At 39.4% G+C, this 22,403-nt stretch overlaps 1 protein-coding gene across 1 annotated transcript in view; it reads right to left on the reverse strand.

Moving 5' to 3' along the window:
- GRM2 (glutamate metabotropic receptor 2) overlaps positions 1–16,176 on the reverse strand; it is a 45,790-nt gene extending 29,614 nt beyond the window's left edge. The window contains exon 1 of the mRNA XM_070933703.1: positions 15,706–16,176. Coding sequence (XP_070789804.1) covers positions 15,706–16,176 — 471 coding nt within the window. The remainder of the gene's footprint in view (positions 1–15,705) is intronic.
- Positions 16,177–22,403: the final 6,227 nt, after the last annotated feature.

Below are 22,403 nucleotides of genomic sequence, written 5' to 3' on the forward strand. Positions count from 1 at the left end.
GAATACTTGGAGTGCATCCTTTTCAGTCTTATAAAAGGGTACATTTAATCAAGGTCACAAGCGATCTGATCTGATCACAACCAGTGGTGGGATTCAGCCAGTTCGCACCATTCGGGAGAACCGGTTGTTAACTTTCTGAGCAGTTTGGCAAACTGGTTGTTGGAAGAAATCATTAGGGCAGAGAACTGGTTGTTAAATTACTTGAATCCCACCACTGATCACAACCCACCAATCAGGTTCTGAATTATATGTGAGAATCTGTGCCCCATGCACTGGAGAAATGATCTTAATAAATCTTGGAACTTGTGGTCTAAGAACCCCAAAGAGCCCTTCAGTTTATTAATTTCAAATGTTATGTCTCCATAGAAGATAAACTTAGGCTAGCAATATCTAAACTCAATTTTACTTGAACCATCTGAAAAGAAAGAGTAGAAGCAAACCTTGATACAGTGCCGAGGGCCTGCTCCTGACACAAGGCAAGAGACATATTTTAAGTGTCATTAATATTGGCAGAGAGTGAAAGGCAGAATTGATTTAGCACTGGAAAAAGAATTGAACCAGTTTGACACATTACACCAAAGGCCCAAGGAAGTTAGCATTCTCTTCTTTCTGTTGTCAACACCAAATTTCTGCAGGTGTGCCTACAAGATTTAAGGGCTCGAGCACTCTTCTAATGAGATTGGTATAAAAGAGGTATTGTTCTGACTCAGAAGGTAGTGTCTTGCCATTGTGACTAGAAGCTTTTTATACAGGTAGATCTTGTTTACTGACTTAATCATTCAGTGACTGTTTGAAGTTACAACAATGGCACTGAAAAAGATAACTTTATGACCAATGCCCACATTTATGACCCTTCCAGTATTCCTCAGTCACACGATCACCATTATAGTCAGTATACATTGTCCTGTGCCTGACCTGTTGTTTCACCCACCCACCTACCCGCAGCTTTGCAGAGCAGAGAAATTGAAGAGAAAGGGAATGCAAAAGACTAATCAGGCACACAAAGGGGAATACAACAGCTATTTGTGTAATGTGCTCAAGACTGCTAGTGTCATCGCATTCCTTTCAATGTGGTGTCCATTGTCTGCCCGCTTGTAACCCTTTCTTCTCAAATGAATGTAAATACAAAGGTTAGTTCTGTTCTTCCAATTATGCCATGCAGTAGTGAGCTTTCCAAAGGATAGGAGAGTTGGGAAAAGAAAAGCACAGTCACTGTCATCTGGTTTTCCACTTAGCAACTACTTCGCTTAATGATAGAGCTACTGGTCTCCTTTGTAGTTGCTAAATGAAGACTACCTAGTAGTTTTATCTTCCATGCATATTTAAGTCACTGGTCGGCTGCATGGTTCTTCATATGCAGGTCATATGCTTTCAAGTTGCTGGTTATCACCATATATTGCTGATAGCCAGGATGTCTTCCAGACCGATTATTGTTATTATATAATAATAACATATTATTATATAATAACATATAATATAATAATTATAATTATAATGAACATATAATAATAATAATATTAAAATATGTAATGTATTAATATACTGTATAATAATAAAATAATAATATTAATTAGCTTTATAACACCAATAATAATAAAAATTGGAAAAAACCAGAAATTATTAAGATCTAATTATTAAGATTGAAATCAACAGATTATAGCATAAACCAGCCAAGGAGGTCTCAGTGATTATAGCAATAGCAATAGCACTTAGATTTATATACCGCTTCGTAGTGCTTTTTACAGCACTCTCTCAGCGGTTTACAGAGTCAGCATATTGCCTCCAACAATCTGGGTCCTCCTTTTATCCACCTCAGAAGGATGGAAAGCTGAGTTAACCCTGAGCCAGTGAGAGTTGAACTGTCAAATTGCAGGGAGCCGACAGTCAGCAGAAGTAGCCTGCAGTCCTGCACTCTAACCACTGTGCCACCGTGGCGCATGTTGGCATAATGGGTGCCATTCCAGAAATCTTGGAACGCATTTAGAAAATCTGTACATTGACAAAATTCCCATTGGTCAATTTCTAAAGGCCACATTGTTTGGATCCACATTTATACTGATATATTACAACAACCTAGGGTTCTTGGGAAGAACTTGATGCATATGAAGGTCCATAGCAGCTAAAGCACTCATAGCTGGAACTTCACATAATGAACACCATCAAATAATACCAGCCTATTTTAGATCCTTGGACAGGACTTGTTAGGTGGATAAAAATGCCAAATCCATCCTGAACATCTGGCTGACTATGGGATCAACCATAATAATAGAATATCTTATTGAAGTTCCTATCGTTTCAGTGATGTGATAGAGGGGGCCTGAAAGCAAACATTCTTTTGGAGGACTGTCCCAAAATAAATAAATGCATTCTGATTTCTGATTTCTGGACCTTTTCCAGATATGAAGTATAATTTCTAGACCGGCAACGAGTTTTCCCACTGTAGCTGCTTGTCAAATTAAAAAGCTACGCAACAATAAACACTGAAATGAATCAAAACCAGGGAGAAGCAAAGCATTTAAAAAGTGTGATTGACTTAATATTGCCACACTTAATGAGTGAAAACAGAATCCGCACCATAGCCTGACATAGGGATCAATTAATTATCAATCAACCAGTTTGGTCTAGTGGTTAAGGCATCAGGCTAGAAACCAAGAGGCTATGAGGTTTTTTAAAAAATAAAAATATATTTATTTATTAAACCTTGATCTCCCCAACAGGCAATTTTTGGTTGGAGTTGTAGTCCTGCCTCAGGCATGAAAGCTGGCTGGATGACTTTTAGCCAATCTCTCTCAGCCCAATCCACCTCACAGAGTTGTTGCTGTGGGGAAAATAGGAGGCAGGAATATTAGTTGTCTTAAACTTGTAGTTGTTTTAAACTACCATGTAATCAAGAGTCACCATGATATAAAAAATATTTTGAGACTCTAGAAAGAGTGCAGAGAAGAGCAACAAAGATTATTAGGGGACTGGAGGCTAAAATATATGAAGAAAGATTGCAGGAATTGGGTATTTCTAGTTTAATGAAAAGAAGGACTAGGGAATGACATGATAGCAGTGTTCCAATATCTCAGGTTCTGCTACAAAGAAGAGGGAGTCAAAGCACCTGAGGGCAGGACAAGAAGCAATGGATGGAAACTAATCAAGGAGAGAAGCAACCTAGAACTAAGGAGAAATTTCCTGGCAGAACAATTAATCAGTGGAACAACTTGCCTCCAGAAGTTGTGAATTCTCCAACACTGGAAGTTTTTAAAAAAACATTGGACAACCATTTGTCTGAAATAATATAGGATTTCCTACCTATGCCCAGGATATGTTTAAAAAGTCAATATGATGATCATGAAGATGTGTGCATGCATTACACCTTCAATGTTATTATCCCTTCTCCCTCTATCATGGTAGGAAAAAAAAAGAGAACATCTTTAGAATGGCACCAGGGAGATTTTGTAGAAAAGCTTGTTCCAGAATGAATCCAGGAAGAATAACAAACAATCAGAAGCCTCGTTTTTCTCTCTTGGGTAAAGAGACGCCGGAACATGGATTGATAGTCCCTGTGAATTCCCCAATTAAATTAAAATGTTAAAATGGCCATCATCCCATGAAATCAACAATTCAGATGAAGAGTTGTCCAGGAGTGTGTAGATACAACTGGCAAGATAGTGCCCAGTTTTTGAGATGTTTGTCCCCTCTAGTCCAGAACAACCATATTTTAAATTTGTCGTTTCAGTCTTTTGTCTCTTTACTCTTGTGCAGTTGATAGAAACAATCAAATGGAACACTTGACTATTTAGTGCTTCTCTCTCTTTCCCTCTCTCTTTCCCTCCCTCCCTCCCTCCCTCCCTCCCTCCCTTCCTCTCCTTCTTCTTCTGCTTTTGGCTACATTCTACTGACACTCTGTTAATTGTTTCCTCTTCTCAGACTGCTCTTTTCCTCCAAAGATGGTGGCGGGGTATGCTGGTCCGGAGGTCTCTCTTTTTTGCCGCTGTGTGTGCAATATCAATCCAGAGGTGGTGGCGCCAACGTGTCTTTCAGCTCAAAGAGGAGAGGAGGATTAGGGCCTTGATGATGTATGTTTGGCCTGAGAAGTCGACCGTCCTCTTGCAGTCAAAGTTAAGGATGTGGCTTATAAAAACTCAGTTCAAGAAATATCAAAAGGCAGCCCAGGTTATTCAAAATAACTGGCGGAATTATGTTCTTCAGCAGGAGTTCAGCAACTATTCACTCAACAGCCTGGGTTATGATGGCATAGATTTGAATATTGATATCATTGTTGATTAACAAAAACTCAGGAACAAAGGAGAAAAGTATTTGTAGAATACAACTCCAATCAAATCAATCAATAAATAAATTTCATGAGGTTTTGAGCAAGGTTGACCAGAAAGCAAAGCCCAATCACAGTCTCTGGGATGAAATGAACAAACTCGAATGGATTGTTAAAATACATTTTTAAAACCAAAATTTCTTTGGAATGCTTGGAATGGAAAGCCAGAGTTTGTAGAGAGTGTACATATGTTTATAAAAGCAGCCTGAAATGGGGAGACACACATATTTTGAATCTGAGAAATTCTGGGAGAGGCATAGTGAACTAACATGTCTCTAAAACAGTAAAGACAATGACCATGGCTTCAGACTGGTTCTATGGAACCCCTCAGGAAGCCAGGAAGTCACCTACATGTGCTCTTTGCAGCTACTGTTGCAAGGAGACTGCAATACACTGGTCTTCCATGGGTTTGAGTCAGGGGTGGGTTCTACTTACCTTTACTACCGGTTTGCAATGGGGCCACGCACACACTCTTCTGCGCATGCACAGAAGCTTCTGCGCACGTGCAGAAGCATTTTGATGACGTCAGGGTTGGTGGGTGGAGCCTCCCGCTGGTTTTACTACCGGTTCTACAGAATCAGTCTGAAGCGGGGACAACCCACCACTGGTTTGAGTGCTGAGAGACGAAGGAATCAGCCTCATTCCCACAACCATGGTAGAACCATTTAAAGGACTGTGAGTTCAATAGCCTCATTTTCTAATCACTTTCAGAAATTACCTACTTAACTGTCTTAAGGTTATTGCAGATCTTCAGAATTGTAAATTTGAACAGCCACCCTAACTTCATTCTTGAACAAAATAAAACAAAAAAATTTAAATTTAGCAATTTAAAGAATTGGAAATAAATGCCAAATAGCTATCGTAAATAAGACTTTAATCCAAGAAAGTTATAAACAAATTAAGAGTAAAAATAAGTTTGAAATTTTAAGATTTTTATTATAAGGTTTTGGAACTAATTATAAATCAACAACCTTTCATGGGAACTAAATTGTTTTGTGTATTTTAAGTCATAAGAAAGATATGAGATCTTATGATTTCAGAAACTGGATAGTAGGAGGGATACTAAAGGTTCCAGGGAAAGAAGAAAAAAAAGTACGGATTTACCCTTTGTTCTCGGTCGGTGTTGGGATTTACAAAATGATACAAAATGTTTTGACATTTGAAACACTTCAGGAAATTTTTGAAGACTGAGACCAGAAATTTCTAGCCACAATATCAACATTAATGCCTGTTTCTATGTATAGATTGTGTCTTAAAGTTGTTAACAGAGGAATGATAAATGAAAAACAAATTCTTCTTGATGTAGAAATAGTAGAATCAGAAATACTGGATAATAAAAGAAGTATGAATTGCAAAGTAGAGAAAGTAGCTAAGGTAGAAATACAAATGACAAGCCAAGAGAATGACCGGATAAGGACTTTTTGCTAGAGACGCAAAAAAAAAGGAGGCTAAGGCTTTGAAATCTAAAGTGGAAATACAAATGACAAATTAAGAAAATAAATGACATGAATATGACTTCTTATGGTATTTACAAAAGAGATTTGATAAAGTTTCAAAGAAATCTTTGGGATGGGTAAAAGAAAAACTGAAGGCAGATAGATTCCTATAACAACAACTGAATGAATTAAACATCAAGATTGTTATTAAGTAAAAGGTGAGAATATAAAGATGGTTTGTTTGATCAAGGATAAAATAAAACATGTTTTTATAAATCTGTGGCAATCCTTTACAAACATTTTGCTGACATCAGAATTGAAAAGTTGATGATTTATGGATTTGCATATAGATAAGGACTGTGTTATGGAAACAAGAGATAACCTGTTTGTAGCCTTATAGAGATGAAGATTTACTAAATTAATTTGTATTTATTGTGTGAAGATTGGAAGTTACTTTCTTCAATATTTTTCTTTATCTTTTCTTTTTTCCCCTTGCACTTTTTATTCTTTCTATCTCTCTTTTTCTTTCTGAGTTTTGTTTGTATTTGCTTTTAATACAATAATTAAAATCTTTAATTAAAAATTATAGTAAAAGAGATAGGGTGATGGGGAGGCACACAAACACAAAAAACTGGGAATTCAAAGATAGAGGTCTCTTCAGAGATGAAATCCAGCAGGTTCTGACAGGTTCTGGAGAACCGATAGTGGAAATGTTGAGCAGTTCAGAAAACCGGTAACGGAAATTTTGAGTAGTTCAGAGAACCAGCAAATACCACCTCTGGCTGACCCCAGAATGGGGAGGAAATGGAGATTTTTTTTTTTTTTTTAATTTGATTTATATGCCGCCCTTCTCCGGAGACTCAGGGCGGCTTACAGTGCGTTAAGCAATAGCCTTCATACTTTTGTATATTTATACAAAGTCAGCTTATTGCCCCCACAAACTGGGTCCTCATTTAACCTACCTTAGAAAGGATGGAAGGCTGAGTCAACCTTGAGCCTTGGAGAGATTCGAACCAGCAGTAAATTGCAGGCAGCTGTGTTAATAACAGGGTGCTTTAAACCACTGTAGTACCAAGGCTACAGTATCCTTTCCCTGCCATGCCCACCAAGCCACACCACGCCCCTTAAGCCACGCCCACAGAACTGATAGTAAAAAAAATTGGATTTCACCACTGGGTCTCTTGCTTTCAGGGTGCTTCTCCCTTGAAATCAGAAGTCAAATAGTGACTTAGTATCAGAGATGGCATTCACTTACCTTCGTTACTGGTTCGCAAATGTAAGCGTGAGCGCATGCACAGGGCCTTCTGCACATGCGCAGAGCGCCAAAAAGGTGCACATGATGTCATCCAGGCAAGTGGGATAAGTCTCCCACAGCCACCGCTACCAATTCACCCAAACTGGATAGAACCAGCTGAATACCACCACTGCTTAGTATCGTATATGCAGTTGTTCCACTTATTTGGACATTTGTGTGTTTTAAGATTGCTGTCCTTCCTTAATTATCTGCCCTAGCCCAGATGTCCAAAAGTCACCCTTGAACTTTTTATTGCTTGAAGAAGTGGAAAGTAAGTTACAACATGCTTCATTTTTTCTTAACAGTGCCTTTAATTAACAAGCAAAGTTAAGGTCACCGCTCAGCGTAATTAATAAAACCAGCAGGTAAAATTAGTAAATTAGTACCTATGCTACTGTAGTTTCTATTTTTGAGTAACTAAGTTATGCTGACTTCACTGAACCTTGAATATCAGAAAAGACTAATTTATATTCTGAAAATACGTGAGAAGCTGATCGGAAGAACTTGATATTTTTCTGCAGTGGTTGGTCCAGATTAATCAGGATCTCATCTTTTTCAATGGGTCTATTTCCAGACACAACTTTTAAAAATAGGGGAAAAAATAGCTCAATTGTAATAGTTACAAAACAAGTCTGCTTATTCATTTATTTGTTAAATTTATTTGTTATCAAGCTACTAATGATCTACAGACTGAGATGTTGTTGATTTTGGCCTGTTTTTGATACGTACAATTCAGTAGTCGGTTTCAATTTAGTTTGCTACCAGTTCGCTCATGCATGTGTGTGCGCTCATGCACATGCGCAATGCTTCTGTGCATGCACAGAAGCGTCCGGGCGGGTGGGCGGAGCCTCCACCGCTACCGGTTCGCTCAATCCGGGGTGAACCAGTAGCAACCCACCACTGATACAGTTGCAAAGCTTTTTAACCATGGCTTTAGAATAATCATTTGATTATTTAATTTATTATTTATTTTTATAATAATTATTTATTATGCTTAATAAATTCTAATGGCCCAATTAATTTGTATTAAGGCATATTTTTATTAATATTATTTGTTAACTAAATATTGTAGCCTAATTTGCACATAGCATGACTTAGCATAAGGTACAAACACACTACTCTTTGCTAGCTTGCTCAGAACTAATGTAATACACACACACCCATGTCCCAATTTTCTAGACATTATATATGAGGTCATAGTGGAAAGTGTTTAGAATGCAGTATTGCAGGCTAATTCTGCCAACCGCCAGCTATTCGATTCTCATTGGCTCAAGGTTGACTCAGCCTTCTGAGCAGGGGTGGGTTCTACTTACCTTTACTACCGGTTCACAACGGAAGCGCGCACGCATGCTTCAGCACATGCGCAGAAGCTTCTGCGCATGCTCAGATTGTACGTTATGATGTCTGGGCAGGTGGGCGGAGCCTCCTGCTGCTTTTACTACCTGTTCGCAAGAACTGGACAGAACTGGGAGTAACCGACCACTGCTTCTAAGGTTGCTAAATGAGGAGGAGCCAGATTGTTGGGGGCAATATTCTGACTCTATAAACCACTTAGAGAGGGATGTAAAGCACTGTGAAGTAGTATATAAGTCTAAGTGCTATTGCTATACAGTATCTCCAAATCAAGGAAAAAATGTCAAAAGTAGATATATTCATCCCAGATCTTGTAATCAATGTCACACAAGTTATTAAGCCACAGTAATCAACACCAGTCTGGCTTCCTCTGGGGAGCCATTTGCAATCCTAAAGAAAAGGAATGGCTAGTTTTCTTTGTAAATTTCCTAAAAATATTTTCATTATTGCACTTAGGCTGCACAAATCTGGATGATCCCCCGGATGTTCAAATTTTCCATTTCTCTTTGCCATTATCTAACAGTTATATTTTGCAGCTCAGATATAGAAGCCTTATTTTTACCTCATGTTTTTGAATCTTTCCCCCAAATGACTCATCTGGAACAAACCTGATTAATTTTGGGCACTAACAAGAAGTTTGTTTGCCTAGGATGTTAATGTTTGCTCAGTGCTGTCTTATTGATTATTATGTTTGGAACTGTTAACTTCTGTTCTAATTTTTCTGTTGTGCCATGTTTTAAATATTGATTTAAAATTTTATAAAGTAATCTAGAATCTTTTTAATCTTTTTAACTAGACTTGGAAAACATTCCCCCCCCCAATAATTAAGAGACAATAAACTTACAACTACCATATAGTTTCTGACATAGATGGACTCAGATCTAATGCGATGCTTTATCACTGAATATTTCTCAGAATATTTCTCTTGGGAGGTGATGTAAAATAGTTGAAATAGGGCATCCCTGCACTGGCTAAACAAAAGAAACTCTACGTTTCTAAGAAAGTAGGAATTGTTTTATGGTATATCAAATTAGGTTATTTGACTTGAATCCAAGTCAAACAGTCTTTCACATCAAAAGAAAAGATCAAGTGGCAACCTGAGATTTCTAGATCAAACTCAGAAGATTCTGCCCATGTGTCTTACTAGAGATTGTAATTGATTTGGAGCCATTGACAACAAATATTACTGTGGTGAGTAGAAAACACCAGTCTCCTTGTGAATAAGCCACAGCAGTAGGGTACAATATCTGTTGATTCTGTACCTGCCATACATAAAGGCTGCTCTGAAGAAAAGGTGGCCAGAGGGAGATGGCTAAGAGAAGTTTGTAGGGAATTCACTTGCTGGGTGACCCTTATCAGGCAAGTATAAGCAAGCTCCCCAAACCTTATGGACTGCCTGGTTGGGATTTAGCTCATTGCCCAGGCAGGGAAGAGATGTGGTTCCTCATGCTAGAAAGCCTTCTTCAAAGGGAAGAATGGGCCAGAGACTATTCCTATGCCCAGAGCTAAACGGAAAGGCTTACTGAGGCTGTTGGTGTGAAAACAGGAGAAGATGCCTCAAATAGCTGTGGCTACCAGACCTGTTGACCTCCTTAGCTGTTTTATTTGGAATGTTATTTTGAGGTTTGGGCTGCAGGGGCTCCAAAGGTCTGTTTTGGTTTTCAGCTCTTGTCCCTGACTGTTCAAGGAACTGCAGGGAATAAACATCAGCAGGTTTTCATCTTTTGGGGTAATCTGGTGTTTGTTTCCTGTTACTGGCTAGTCAGCCCCCATTCGGCTATCTACCAGGGTCTTTTGCACAATTTCTATGAAGCTGATTGTTTATGGAGATTCTCAGCCATTCAGGTCATGTTATCTCATTGGTGCTTTTTCAACAGGCAACTGGACTTCCTTTGTTGAAGGAAGACAATTTGCTTCTCATCCAAGAAGCTTCTTCAGTTCTGACTGAATATTGGGGAATAGAAGGATTTATATATGAAGCTCATCTTCCCCCCCTCTAAAACTGAGATCCCTTCATTTATTTATCCTTAGATGAATGAAATATAAGTACCCTCTTGCTTGAAGGGTCCAGTTGCTTTCTTAAATTAGATTTGCACCTGTACACGAGTATATACAGCAATAGCAATAGCATTTAGACTTACATACAGCTTCACAGTGCTTTATAGCCCTCTGTAAGCAGTTTACAGAGTCAGCATAATTTCCCACAACAATCTAGGTCCTCAGTTTACCGACCTCAGAAGAATGGAAGACTGAGTCAACCTTGAGCCTGGTGAGATTCGAACTGCCAAATTGCAGGCAGTCGGCAGTCAGCAGAAGTAGCTGCAGTACTGCATTCTAACCACTGCGCCACCACGGCTCTTATATATGCAGTTTTGCAAAAACTTGCTAGTTGTTGAACTTTTTTTTTCTTGTAAAGAGCTTTTGCAGAAACATCTTAGAAGAAGACATAATAGAGATGTAGAGAAAGTGTTAATTCACTGCCTGCTTTGGACAAAAAGTGTCTTAGCTTATTCGGATGTGTTGCTTTCTCTGCCAATCCCAGGGGACTGAATGGAGAGAACTGGAGACAGAAAGCCCTCAGGTTCTTTCCAGCCTGGAGGGGACACAAAACACAGGGGAGATCAACTAGTAAGAAGAACCCAGAGTTATTAATTTTGTGTTGCTACCACACAGCTCTGTGGAGAGGAACAGCCACCTTAGCTAATTGATCTGCTTACTCTTTCACTAATTATCTTGCCCTCTATAGCTCTTCCACTCTGTATCCCTGCTTGCCCTTCTTTGTTTATCCAACTTTTGGTTTGTTGAGTTTTGCAGAAGATTCCTTTACAAAAATGGCCGTCTGTTGTGTTTTGCTTTGTATTCTGGATCCTGTCTTGCATTCTTTGTCTACTGATGCACAGTGTTAAAGCTCTGAGGGGTGGGTAGACATGGGGTAGACCATCGGCTTTATGTATTTCTTCTATGGCCTTCTTATCCAAAACAAGCTGATGTTTGTCAGCAATATTTGCTCTTTTGGGCAGAGAAGAAACGGACATAACTAGGTTGTCCCAAAGGTGCTTTTTTCAAGATGCAACTGGATTTTCTGGTTTTTCTTTGAAGACGTTTCACTTCTTCTTTGAAATGTCTTCAAAGAAAATCCAGAAAGTCCAGTTGCCTCTTGAAAAAGCACCTTTGCTTGAAAACCATGACCTGGATGATCAAGAATCTCCATGGACACAGTTAGGACATTTAAGAAGAAGCTATCAGGAACAATATTTGCCCCTCTTTATAAATGGCAGCAGTTTCAAAACTCCCTAGAAGTGGGAGGTTAAACAGATGCTGAGAACAGCAGAGTTGAGCTAGGCAAGCAATGTTCTTTGAAATGTACCACTTCAACTTCTGTGAGCTGGGGCCACACATTCTTTGGGGTCACCAAGGGAAGAAGATGCCTCATCCTGATTTGGATGTTGGAAGAGTATTGACTGCCATCTATTCTCTGGGAGCATGCCGATCTTGTGATGGATAGGGAACCTCTATCAGTTACTGGGAGGGCTTAAGGGACATAGAGTACCCATGGGAGTATTGTGAAATAGGGGGCCTTTCAAAAAGTAACATGGCCTTCTGTTAATATTTCACTCTGCATTTTGTTTTTTTATTTATTAAATTTATATGCCACCCATCTCACGGCTCAATCATGAACAAGCTCTTATTCCTTTCCTAGATACGGAATAGAGTAGGCTCTTATGTTACTAGCTTGCATGAATGCCTGGTCCTGGAGAATGAAGAGGCAGACAAGAGAAGAAAGCCAGGAGTCTCTGTATTTCCTTGTTTTCCAATCACATGGCTTTCTTTCTCTAAACATAAATTACTCTATCCCAGAACCAGATACCTTTGAAAAGAGGATTATTTTTTCTGTCTTGGAAATTCACTTACATGTCAGAGTAGAATATAAAGGCTGTAGAGTGCCAAATGGCAGGATGGAGAATGGAATCCCAAGAGAGGAGGCGTACCTAGAGCTGGGGTGGCATCTTCTGCTTTTCCCAGTTTGAAGGAACAGGAAATGGTTGAGCAGTCATGTGATTCTTTCTAAATAAGAGCTGGGGCAGGTATGAGCCAGGATGGCACTGTCCAAATTTTGATTTCAAGAGTCCAACCCAATTCTGCATTTCAGTGACCAATCCCAACTGTGTCTGTGTTGTTCTGCAAGCAGGATCTCCTGCTGCACATATAAGATATGCCTATGAGGAAAGCCAACGTGTAAATGTCTATTAAAAAACAACATAAGAATTTGTTTTGGGCTCATTTGTTTGTTCCCCCAAATATAACCTTCCTTCCACAATTTCCTCTTGGTTTTTTTTTTACGTTCCAGGCACCAAAAGCTGATTCTAACAGAACAGAAATCAGCTCTCTTGAAGTCCAAGGCTTTAGTTGGACTTTGTTCTATTGCTTGTGCTTGCATAATGTTGAATTACAATATTGCATGTTCACCCCAGCCGACCCCCGGTTCCTGTAGCTTCAACATCTTCTATCATTTCATCTTTGTAGTGAGAATTAAGTCCAGTATGGTTAACCCTCTAGTTCCCTTCTCTACCTTTTGGGAGACAAAGTTGTCTGCTAGGTTTGTCAGGAATCGGTTTAATCTGCCACTTGGTGCAGAGTTTGTCTCCCAGTTGATAGTAATTAAAGTCTCCCATTACTACTGTGGTGTGCTTCCTGCATGCGTTAGTTAACTGGACTAGCAAAAAGTTCATCTATTTCTTCTGTTTGGTTGGGTGGCCTGTAGTATACCCCTATGGCAATGTCATTTTTTTTTTCATTTTATATTGACCCAAATGCATTCAAGATGTTTTTCATCATTGTTCTATTTCTGTAGAGATATAGTTATTTCTTATATATAACGCAACTCCACCTCCTCTTTTATTAGGTCTGTTTCTTTTAAACTATTTAATTCCTTTTAGTTGTATTTTCCATTCATGGATTTCATCCCACCAAGTTTCCATAATGGCAACAATATCATATTCTCCAGAGTTGCAGGGTTATTAGACTAAGCAACGAAGGAGGTTTGTCCTGGGATGTTTCCAGAAGATTTGCTGAAATTAAGTGACAAATGGCAGTGGATCCAGGTATCTCTAAAGGAATCTTATGGTTTCTGGGCAACTGGAACTGAGGCCAAATTGGAGACTGAGGCAAACCTAACATGAAACCCTGAAGCTTAATAGAAAAAACTAGGCTGTGAGAGCTCTTTCATGCTAGTGCAGCTTCAATAAGCTCTTCTCAGCCAGAGGTTGTGCTGAATAAAAGTCTACCTTGAAATGCTACAGGCTTGATTTGAAGGAATCAGTCTTTTTTCTTTTTTTTTAATTAGATTTATATGCTGCCCTTCTCTGGAGACTCGGGGAGGCTTACAATGCATTAAGCAATAGCCTTCATACTTTTGTATATTTTTTATACAAAGTCAGTTTATTGCCCCCACAAACTGGGTCCTCAATTTACCTACCTTAGAAAGGATGGAAGGCTGAGTCAACCTTGAGCCTGGTGATATTCGAACTTACAGTAATTGCAGACAGCCGAATGTTAATAACAAGCTTTAGTCTGCTGAGCTATCCAGGCTCTTTATAACTATCCAGTCTTCCTTCCTTATGTCCTGTTTTGGGGAAGTAGGTCAGAAATCTAAGAGCAAAGCCTGGCAACCAGCACTTCCTCCCTCAGTAAATGAGATAGTGACACTCAGTATTCTGTTTCTGTTTCTTTTGGCAGTAGCTCTGTACACGATAATGATATATTAATTTGCATTAATTGTAGCATTAATAGGGATTTTTCAACTGCAGCAGCTAATTATTCTGTCATGTGAAAGCTATGGGATATGGTCTTTACATTAACAAGCTTAAAATCAGAGAGCACTTTTGTGGAAAAGGGATGAGCCCAAAATAAAGGGTGAAGATCTGGCTGGCCTTTAAAGATAGTCTTCATGTTCCTGAACAGGTATTGGAATTAACTTGATTATACATTCCCTGCACTGCGGGGAGTACTACCAGGACATTCTAAAACTGCTAAAAAGCCTCAACTGAAATCCCCAAAGTTTTATACTATTTTCCCTAATGACCAATTTCTCTTCTCCCACAATGTAACCTGTGGGTTCTTATCTTGTTTATTTGTCTATTTGTGTTCTTATCCTGTCTGTCTGTCATTTATATTACAAACACATGATATTAAAATTCTACTCCAGGTAAGAGTTCTATTCCATTTCTCCCCTCCCCCGCCTCAATATTCTTTTTTTCTTCAATATTCTCTTCTTTGATAGTACAGAAAAGGTTTAGAATCCTTAAGTGGCCAGTTCCCATAGTAAATGTGAGGGAGGAGAAGCCCTGAGGCTCATGATTTAAATCAACATTTCATCTATAGAATCCTTTTTGACCCAGAATGAAAGAATCGAGTTTATTTGATCTGTGTATAAGGCAATGCAATAATCTTTCAAAAAGTAATATCAACCTTAAAATGTTACTGTACTTATTTTATCCTCATTATGACTTGTGAAATAATTCCACTCAGTCTTACATTTAATCAAAGAGTAAGATAGTAAGTGCTTCTCATTGAAAATGGATATGCAGTGAGATGCATGGCAAACAAATTTAATAATAAATGCATACTTACTCACACTATAGTCCCATATTACTTGGTCTGAAGTAAATTCATAGTAATGCATTCTTAGTCTTTAAGGAAAAAGAGGTTAAAACTTGTCCAAGTCCCTAATAAATGAAAAGGGATGGGTGAATGGTATCCTTTTGAGTTCCATTACATGTGATATATTGGAAGTTTTATTTCCCGAGTACTGGTTATAAATTACAGTCAGGAAATAAAAGAACTGGAACTTTCACAGCTGTTCATTATTATGTCTCAGCAATCCTTACAACCACCCATAAACCAGAGATGAGCAAATTGTGGCTCTTTAGATGTTGCTGTAATAAATGTCCAACATTCCTCAGTGTTGACAAAACTGGCTGGAATGGAAGTGCTAAAATTTTGTAGTAGAATAACATTAGGGAACCATAGATTTTCTACTACCTGTATGATGTACAGGCCAAGATTAATTTCAGAGTAAAGATGTCCTCCTCATAGTATGCTAATCTTTTCCCCCTGTTTTCCCAAGTCCATAAAATCAACATAAATCTTCCAAGGCCTTTACCCAATGCCCAATTCTGCAAGCCCAATTCCCTTCTTTTACATTGCTCAGCACCTTATCACAACGGTCCAAACATAAAGTCTCTTGGTTCTAGGCATCAACATCCCCACAAACTCTCTCTTTCTCTCTCTTTTGTCCCTTGTACCTGGATTGAGACATCACTGTAGGAACCCCCAATGACACCTGTGATGGCTGTAGGTACATCGTCATGGATGGCGTAGGACCCATCAGGGCAGATGTGCTCAGAGCCATCCACTCTGGTGAGGGAGGCACGGACAAAATCCAGCGACTGCTCCAGGGCATAGGTGTCTTTGGAGCAGGTATCCAGGATGTGTGCCCCTAGGGTAATGCCTGGTAGAATATGATGGTTCTTGTTGATCTCATCTAGGGCAAACAGCATAGCCTCAAGACGCTGGATGCCACGATGTTCATTGATTTTGCCACAATCCTCTGCAGGGCCACCTTTCTCATGAACTGGGAACAGGCCTCCAATAACTAAGTCTCCTTCCAGGCTGATCTCCTTCTTGGTCGCCACATTATAGCTTGGATTCTGACTATTGGCAAAGCATGTAACAGGATAAACCAGCAAAATCCATAAGGTAGCCAAGAATATCATTGCGTTGCTCCAAAAAGGCAGCAAAGGCCTCTCTGAACCACTAGGATAATCCAGTCAACACAAAGGCCTTAGATGGTTTCTCATTTGTTGTGGGCAGCTGAGCCCATAGAGTGCAAGAGTGCAAGTGGGCATGGAGGAAACAGAGCACCTTTGATTCAACTGTAGGGATCAATTGTACCCCTCTCCTCAGGAGAGGGCAGCCTCAGAGGACCTTTAATGGAAATATCCTTGCTTGTTGCTCCAGCTGCTGCTTCTTGGCTGGAGGCTTTTGAGAATGAAAGCCCAACGCCTGCAGGAGGAGAGAGAGAGAGAGAGAGAGAAAGAAAGAAAGAAAGAAAAAGAAGGTGGTAATGGATCATCAGTTGCATTAGGACAAGTTCTTTCTGTTCCAGGTCTGAGTAAGAGGCACCCTCTGGCTACTAATATTACCACTTCTACAGGGGTGTGTGCAGTGGTGAAATCCAATTTTTTTTACTACCGGTTCTGTGGGCGTGGCTTGGTGGGCATGGTGTGGCGTGGTGGGTGTGGCTTGGTGGGCATGGCAGGGGAAGGATACTGCAAAATCCCCAATCCCTCCCCACTCCTGGGGCCAGCATGAGGTGGTATCTGCCAATTCTCCGAACTGCTCAAAATTTCCACTACCGGTTCTCCAGAACCTGTCAGAATCTGCTGGATTTCACCCCGGCTGTGTGCAGTCACTCCATACATGAGCAGTCATTCCATATATGAGAATAAACAGAAGAAGCAAGGGCGATACAGATGACCTGATTTCCATAGTTGCATCAGAGGATACATCATTACATCGGAATAACATCAGTTGTACAATGGCGTCATGACATATGTATCATCATATGGACATTGGCATGGTCTGCTGCTCACTTCACAGCAATGACTTAAAGACCCTCTGTCAAAGAAACTTGCATTTAGTTTGGGTGAATCGGAATCTCCTTTTTCAGCATTCAAAGCAAAGTTATGGGGGAATATGTTCCTCAGGCCATAATGAGGATCAAAGGTAATCTTTCAGATGCCCTTTGGATGCATTGGGCTGTCCCTTCCATGGCCCAGAAATCATGCTTTATGGAACTGGTGGAGATCAGCCCACCTGGAAAGTGCCTAGCTGCAGGAAACTGCTGAAGTCCTAAATTCCCACTCTGCTTGACAGATCCTACAACTTCTCTACTTGAAGAAAATAAATTCTAAAATTTCGATTTCCTTTTTAAAATAATCATTCTTATAATTTTCAAGGGGCATTATTTATTTTCAAGTAAAAAAAAAAAAGGAAATGCTATACAGTTACACCAATCATAATATCCACAAGGATTGTAGGGTATATTTTGTTCATATTTAAAACTGTTCCATAACTATTCCCCCTCAACCTATGTATCCCTAAATTTAATATAATTAACTAATATTGACAAACCTTATTTTCTAGAGATAGCACCAGGGCTCCTGAGTAAGGTAAAAAAAAAAATTCAAGATAGCATCTGCGACCCATGGAATCAAAACTCCTTGATTTACATTCACATATAACAACACACCTACTTGGGGAGGGGTTTGATGACATAATCATGGCAATGTTGACTTCTTTTTTTTTGACAACTCTTGGCAACACTATTTTCCTTTGCTCTCAAAAGAAATTCCAAGATGAAATAAAGTGGATATACTAGAATGTTAGATATGAAAAGCGCAGTTTCACAGAGCTAGAAATATCCCAAACACCAGTGGTGAAATGTAATGTAAAATTTGTTACTACCGGTTCTGTGGGCGTGGCTTGGTGGTGGTGGTGGGTAATGTGACTGGGTGGGCGTGGCCAACTTTTTTTTTTTTTACTTTTAAAAACATTTTTTTCTACAACCTCTTCGGCCAAAATGCTTTTAAAAGCCTCTGACGATCAGGCAACTCAGCTGGGATCGTCAGAGGCTGTTAAAAGCATTTTTTCTACAACCTCTTCAGTTGTAAATGCTTTTAAAAGTAAAAAAAAAAAAAAGCCTCTGATGATCGTGTGGCTCAGCTGGGCATGGGGGGAGGGGCCACAGGGATTTTTGCTACCAGTTCTCTGAACCACAGGCCGCCATCGCTACCGGATCAGGCGGTCCGATCTGAACTGGGAGCATTTCACCCCTGCAAACACCCTTGATTTCTCAGGTTTTTTTTTTAATTTGATTTATATGCTGCCCTTCTCCGAAGACTCAGGGCAGCTTACAATGTGCTCAGCAATAGCCTTCATCCTTTTGTATATTTATACAAAGTCAGCTTATTGCCCCCACAACTGGGTCCTCATTTCACCTACCTTAGAAAGGATGGAAGGTTGAGTCAACCTTGAGCCTTGGCGAGATTCGAACCCTGCAGTAATTGCAGGCAGCTGGTTTTAATAACCAGCTTAATAACAGGGTGCCTTAAACCCCTATACTACCAAGGCTCAGTCATGGATAAAGCTTCTTAATAATAGCAAAATCACTACTACTGTGGAAAGAGGACTGTTTTTAAAGATTCTTGAACAGAGCTGTAAATTGCTTTGTTTTTTTCTACCTTGACTTCATATATCAAGGATGCAGGAACCAATCTCCAAAGCCTTTTCGTGTTTGCTTCTTTTATTCCCGTAATAGAATTTAAAGTTTCCATCTTTTATCAACCCAATCCATTGTACTCTAGCAAGGACCTCCAAAGTCAATGGGTCAAAAAAGCCAAGATGGCATCAGTAACTACCGGTCAGAACCATGTCCCTTTTGTCATGGCTTGTGGATGTGAGGCACTACAAAGTACAGGGTTTGCATCATTCTGATTTTTAGGACACCCCCCCCCACCACCACCATTTAAGGCCAGCCCTGTGTTTTAGAAGCAAGACTGCACACTAATAGCTGTTTGGCATAATTTTTCTGTTGACATTTATTCTTTCGGAAGTTGTTCTCCTAGAATTAATTTGGAAAAATGAATGACACAAATCTGAAGTACCATGTAGTGCTAGGGATGGGCTGTTGTTGTTACAGCAAGCTGTTTTATTTTGCGAGGTCACAGTCCAGTCCGCCTAAGTGTCCTTTCACTTAGGCAAACTCCTCTTCTAAAGGAGCCAAAAAGAGCTGACAAGCACTTGCAGGTAACACTGAAATTGCCTATTTGAAACCGTTGCTGATGATATTGAACAAATTGACTGGGAGTTGAAAATAAATTGACTAGGTGACCATCCTTAGTGCTTCGCTGAAAATAATCTCACTTGTTTGAAAGCATCTGAAGGCTTGCAGGTCATAATAACAAAGCCTTCATTCCAGAGTAACCTAAATTCCAGGGAATAAAAGCCGTGCCTTCCTATTGTTTCTGGTTTTTAAGGCTGAAAATGAAGGAAGTCCCAATTTGGATCACTTGAAAGTTTCTTGTCACCATGGTGATGATCAGAAGGCAGCTTTACTGTGTGTGTAGTACCTACCGTAGTTAAGGAAGTGCCTTTCAAGGGGTTTCCTAGGACAACACTATGCAACGGTAGCATTTTCTTTGGAAAATTAGTATGACCCCCCCCTGCCCCCCCATTTGAGAGACAGGGGCTGACAGCACAGCACAAAGAAGCTTCTAGTTACTGTTGAATTGCTCCATACCCTTTATGAATAGCAATGGATTGTATGAAGAAGGAAGGTGTGTGGAAGCAATTTTCACTTTCCACATAGGGAGTTAAAATATCTAAGACCACCTGTGTGTGTGTGTGTGTGTATGTGTGTGTGTGTGTATGTGTGTGTGAGATCAGGAAGAAGTGTTTTAAAACTTGAACAAACCATTCCTCTTAACCATTTCTAAAAAAGCATGCACTAATATATATGATAATTCTCCACTGTGAAGAATCTCCTGCCATTTTGGTCAATCTACTGTATCCTATTTCCTTGTTCTTTAAATAAATACAGTATCCGCATAGTTTCCTTGGCAAGATGCCTGCAGGGAGTTCCTCTTGAGCCAAGCTTTAAAATTCACTCTGTGAATAAGGAGCCCATGGTGCCACTATGTAGTTGCCCAGTCCATTTGGCCCAGAGTTGAAGAGTAGAGTCCGGTTGTAGGAAAGCTGGTCGTATCGTTAAAGAAGAATGAAGCCATCATCTGAGCAACAAAAGCTGCTGATGGTCTCTGTCACCTAAGGTGCCCTTGCTGAGGAAGCTGTAACTGCCCTTTCAGATGATGTTTGCATTTCGAATCTACAATTATGCTGTGACTCAGACAGTGTAATGCTTGGGAACAGCCATTAGTAAAGATCTCATATGGCCCCAGGCATCTTTGGCATATCTGCTTCAAAACAGGCAAATGGAAAAGAGCTTCTAATGTACAGTAAATCCCCATTGTAGTCCTTTATATAGCAATTGCTCATGATCTCGTAGCAAAGAACTGGAGCAGTTCTCTGTCCCTGATGTGATCAAGGTCTCCGGCCAAGACCTATCATACAACATGGCAATGGTTTTATGCATAATGTGGGGTTTTTGAAACTACAGGAGTGTCTGTAAAGGAGAATTTGGTTTTTTTTTTTAAATTTCAAAAAATGGTCAGCATACTGCAAAGCAAAAGACCAGTCCCTAACAAAATCTTCCTTTCCAAGAAAACCTCTGGGATCCAGGTAGGCTCCACAGCTATTATAAGGAAATAAAAATGATGGATAGCTGCAACCAATGCTTTGTTTGGAAAAATGTCCACTTACACAGAAAAAGAAAAGGTAATCTGTTGAGTGACAGAAAAAGTCCTGGAGGGTTAGAAAGACTGGAGGTGAGCAATGTCACCAGTTCGTTTTTTGATAAATAGGAATTTTCTGACTGCTTTATTAGGAGCCCTCAAGTCTTTTTGGACTGAGAAGATATTGGGAGTTTTGAAAACTAGGTTTGGCAATTTCACAATATTTTCTACTATGGTCCGTGTTACCAATTTTTTCTGGACTAGTAGGCTTCGGACTATAACCACCCACTAATTTATTTTCTGTACTTGCACGGACTCTTTTGGGGAGCCCCAAAACACATTGGGAAATCTATTATGCACGGAAGCTGTGTTTTGCTTTGCAGGATTACTACTTTCCCATTCATTTCTTTTTAAATGAAAAATATTTGTAAAAATATAATGGGCGGCTAGCCTGGTGATTGCCCATGGGTGTGATCATTGGTGCTGAAGAATTATCTTCACCAAGGCAACCATTTCACAATGTATCTATAACTTACTGCCAAAATTCCAAATATGCCTCCTTGTAAATTGTGGTCCTCAGTTGTATCATTAATACTGCCCATGATTCTACCCAATTTTAGCTGATCTGCAGGGACAACTGACTTGTTCCACTAGCCTTGTTTCTTTTCACAGCAGCGGCATATGTTACACGCTATGATAAATCTCAGTTTAATGGGAGAGAGGAAATTTGAACTGTCTGTTAAACCTAAATTTATATAATTGACATTAGATGTGCGTAATTAGTTAAGTTTATTACAGTCATAGAACAGCATTACACAATTGTTATTTTTACTTTGTTTCCAACAATTTTGGCAAGTTGCATAAATGTGCCATTACCTAATTATTTTAGATAACTTTTTACGAAAGTTTTTACATACATAAAAGATAAATGTAAAGAAAAAAATAAAAGGGAAAAAGATGAAAGAAAAATAATGTGGGGAAGAAAACAGGAAAAGAAAGAAAAGGAACTAATTAAAGAAACAAGAATCAGAAAAAGAAAGTGACTTCTGACCTTCTTTTCAATATGTAAACAAACTCATTATTACTCCCCCCTTGTTAACTCTACAAAAGATCCTTTCAACCCTTTATTTAACCCTTTTTCAATCATCAAATCCATCAATTGTCAGTTTTTGTTTCATTTTCAGCAAAAAGTCCCTAAAAAGTTTTCAATCTTTTATAAAAGTATTTGTTTTATTCCTAACCATATAGGTCAGTGCCCTTTCTCATTATTAGCACATAATTATGCAAATAACACACATCACTTGTCCAGTCTATTGGGGAAACAAGACACCTCATACTTTGAGATGGGGGAGCAAGCGGAATTAAATTTTGGATCACTGCATATCAACTCTTCTGAATGGAGATCTGTGGACCAGTTTCTAGCTTGTTTATGTATTTATTTAATTTCTATAGCCACCCAACTCAACCAAGTGACTCTGGGTGGCTTATAATTCTAAAATTCTTATTACCATGGGGAGGGGGGAGGTTGTGGCTGAATTTTCAAGCTCAGCCAATGGATTTTCAACACTCTTGGCTTATGCCCTCTCTTC

This window comes from Pituophis catenifer, unplaced genomic scaffold (assembly GCF_029215685.1).
Source record: "Pituophis catenifer annectens isolate HBS135680 unplaced genomic scaffold, rPitCat1.0.hap2 SCAF_2, whole genome shotgun sequence".
Taxonomy (NCBI): Eukaryota; Metazoa; Chordata; class Lepidosauria; order Squamata; family Colubridae; genus Pituophis; species Pituophis catenifer.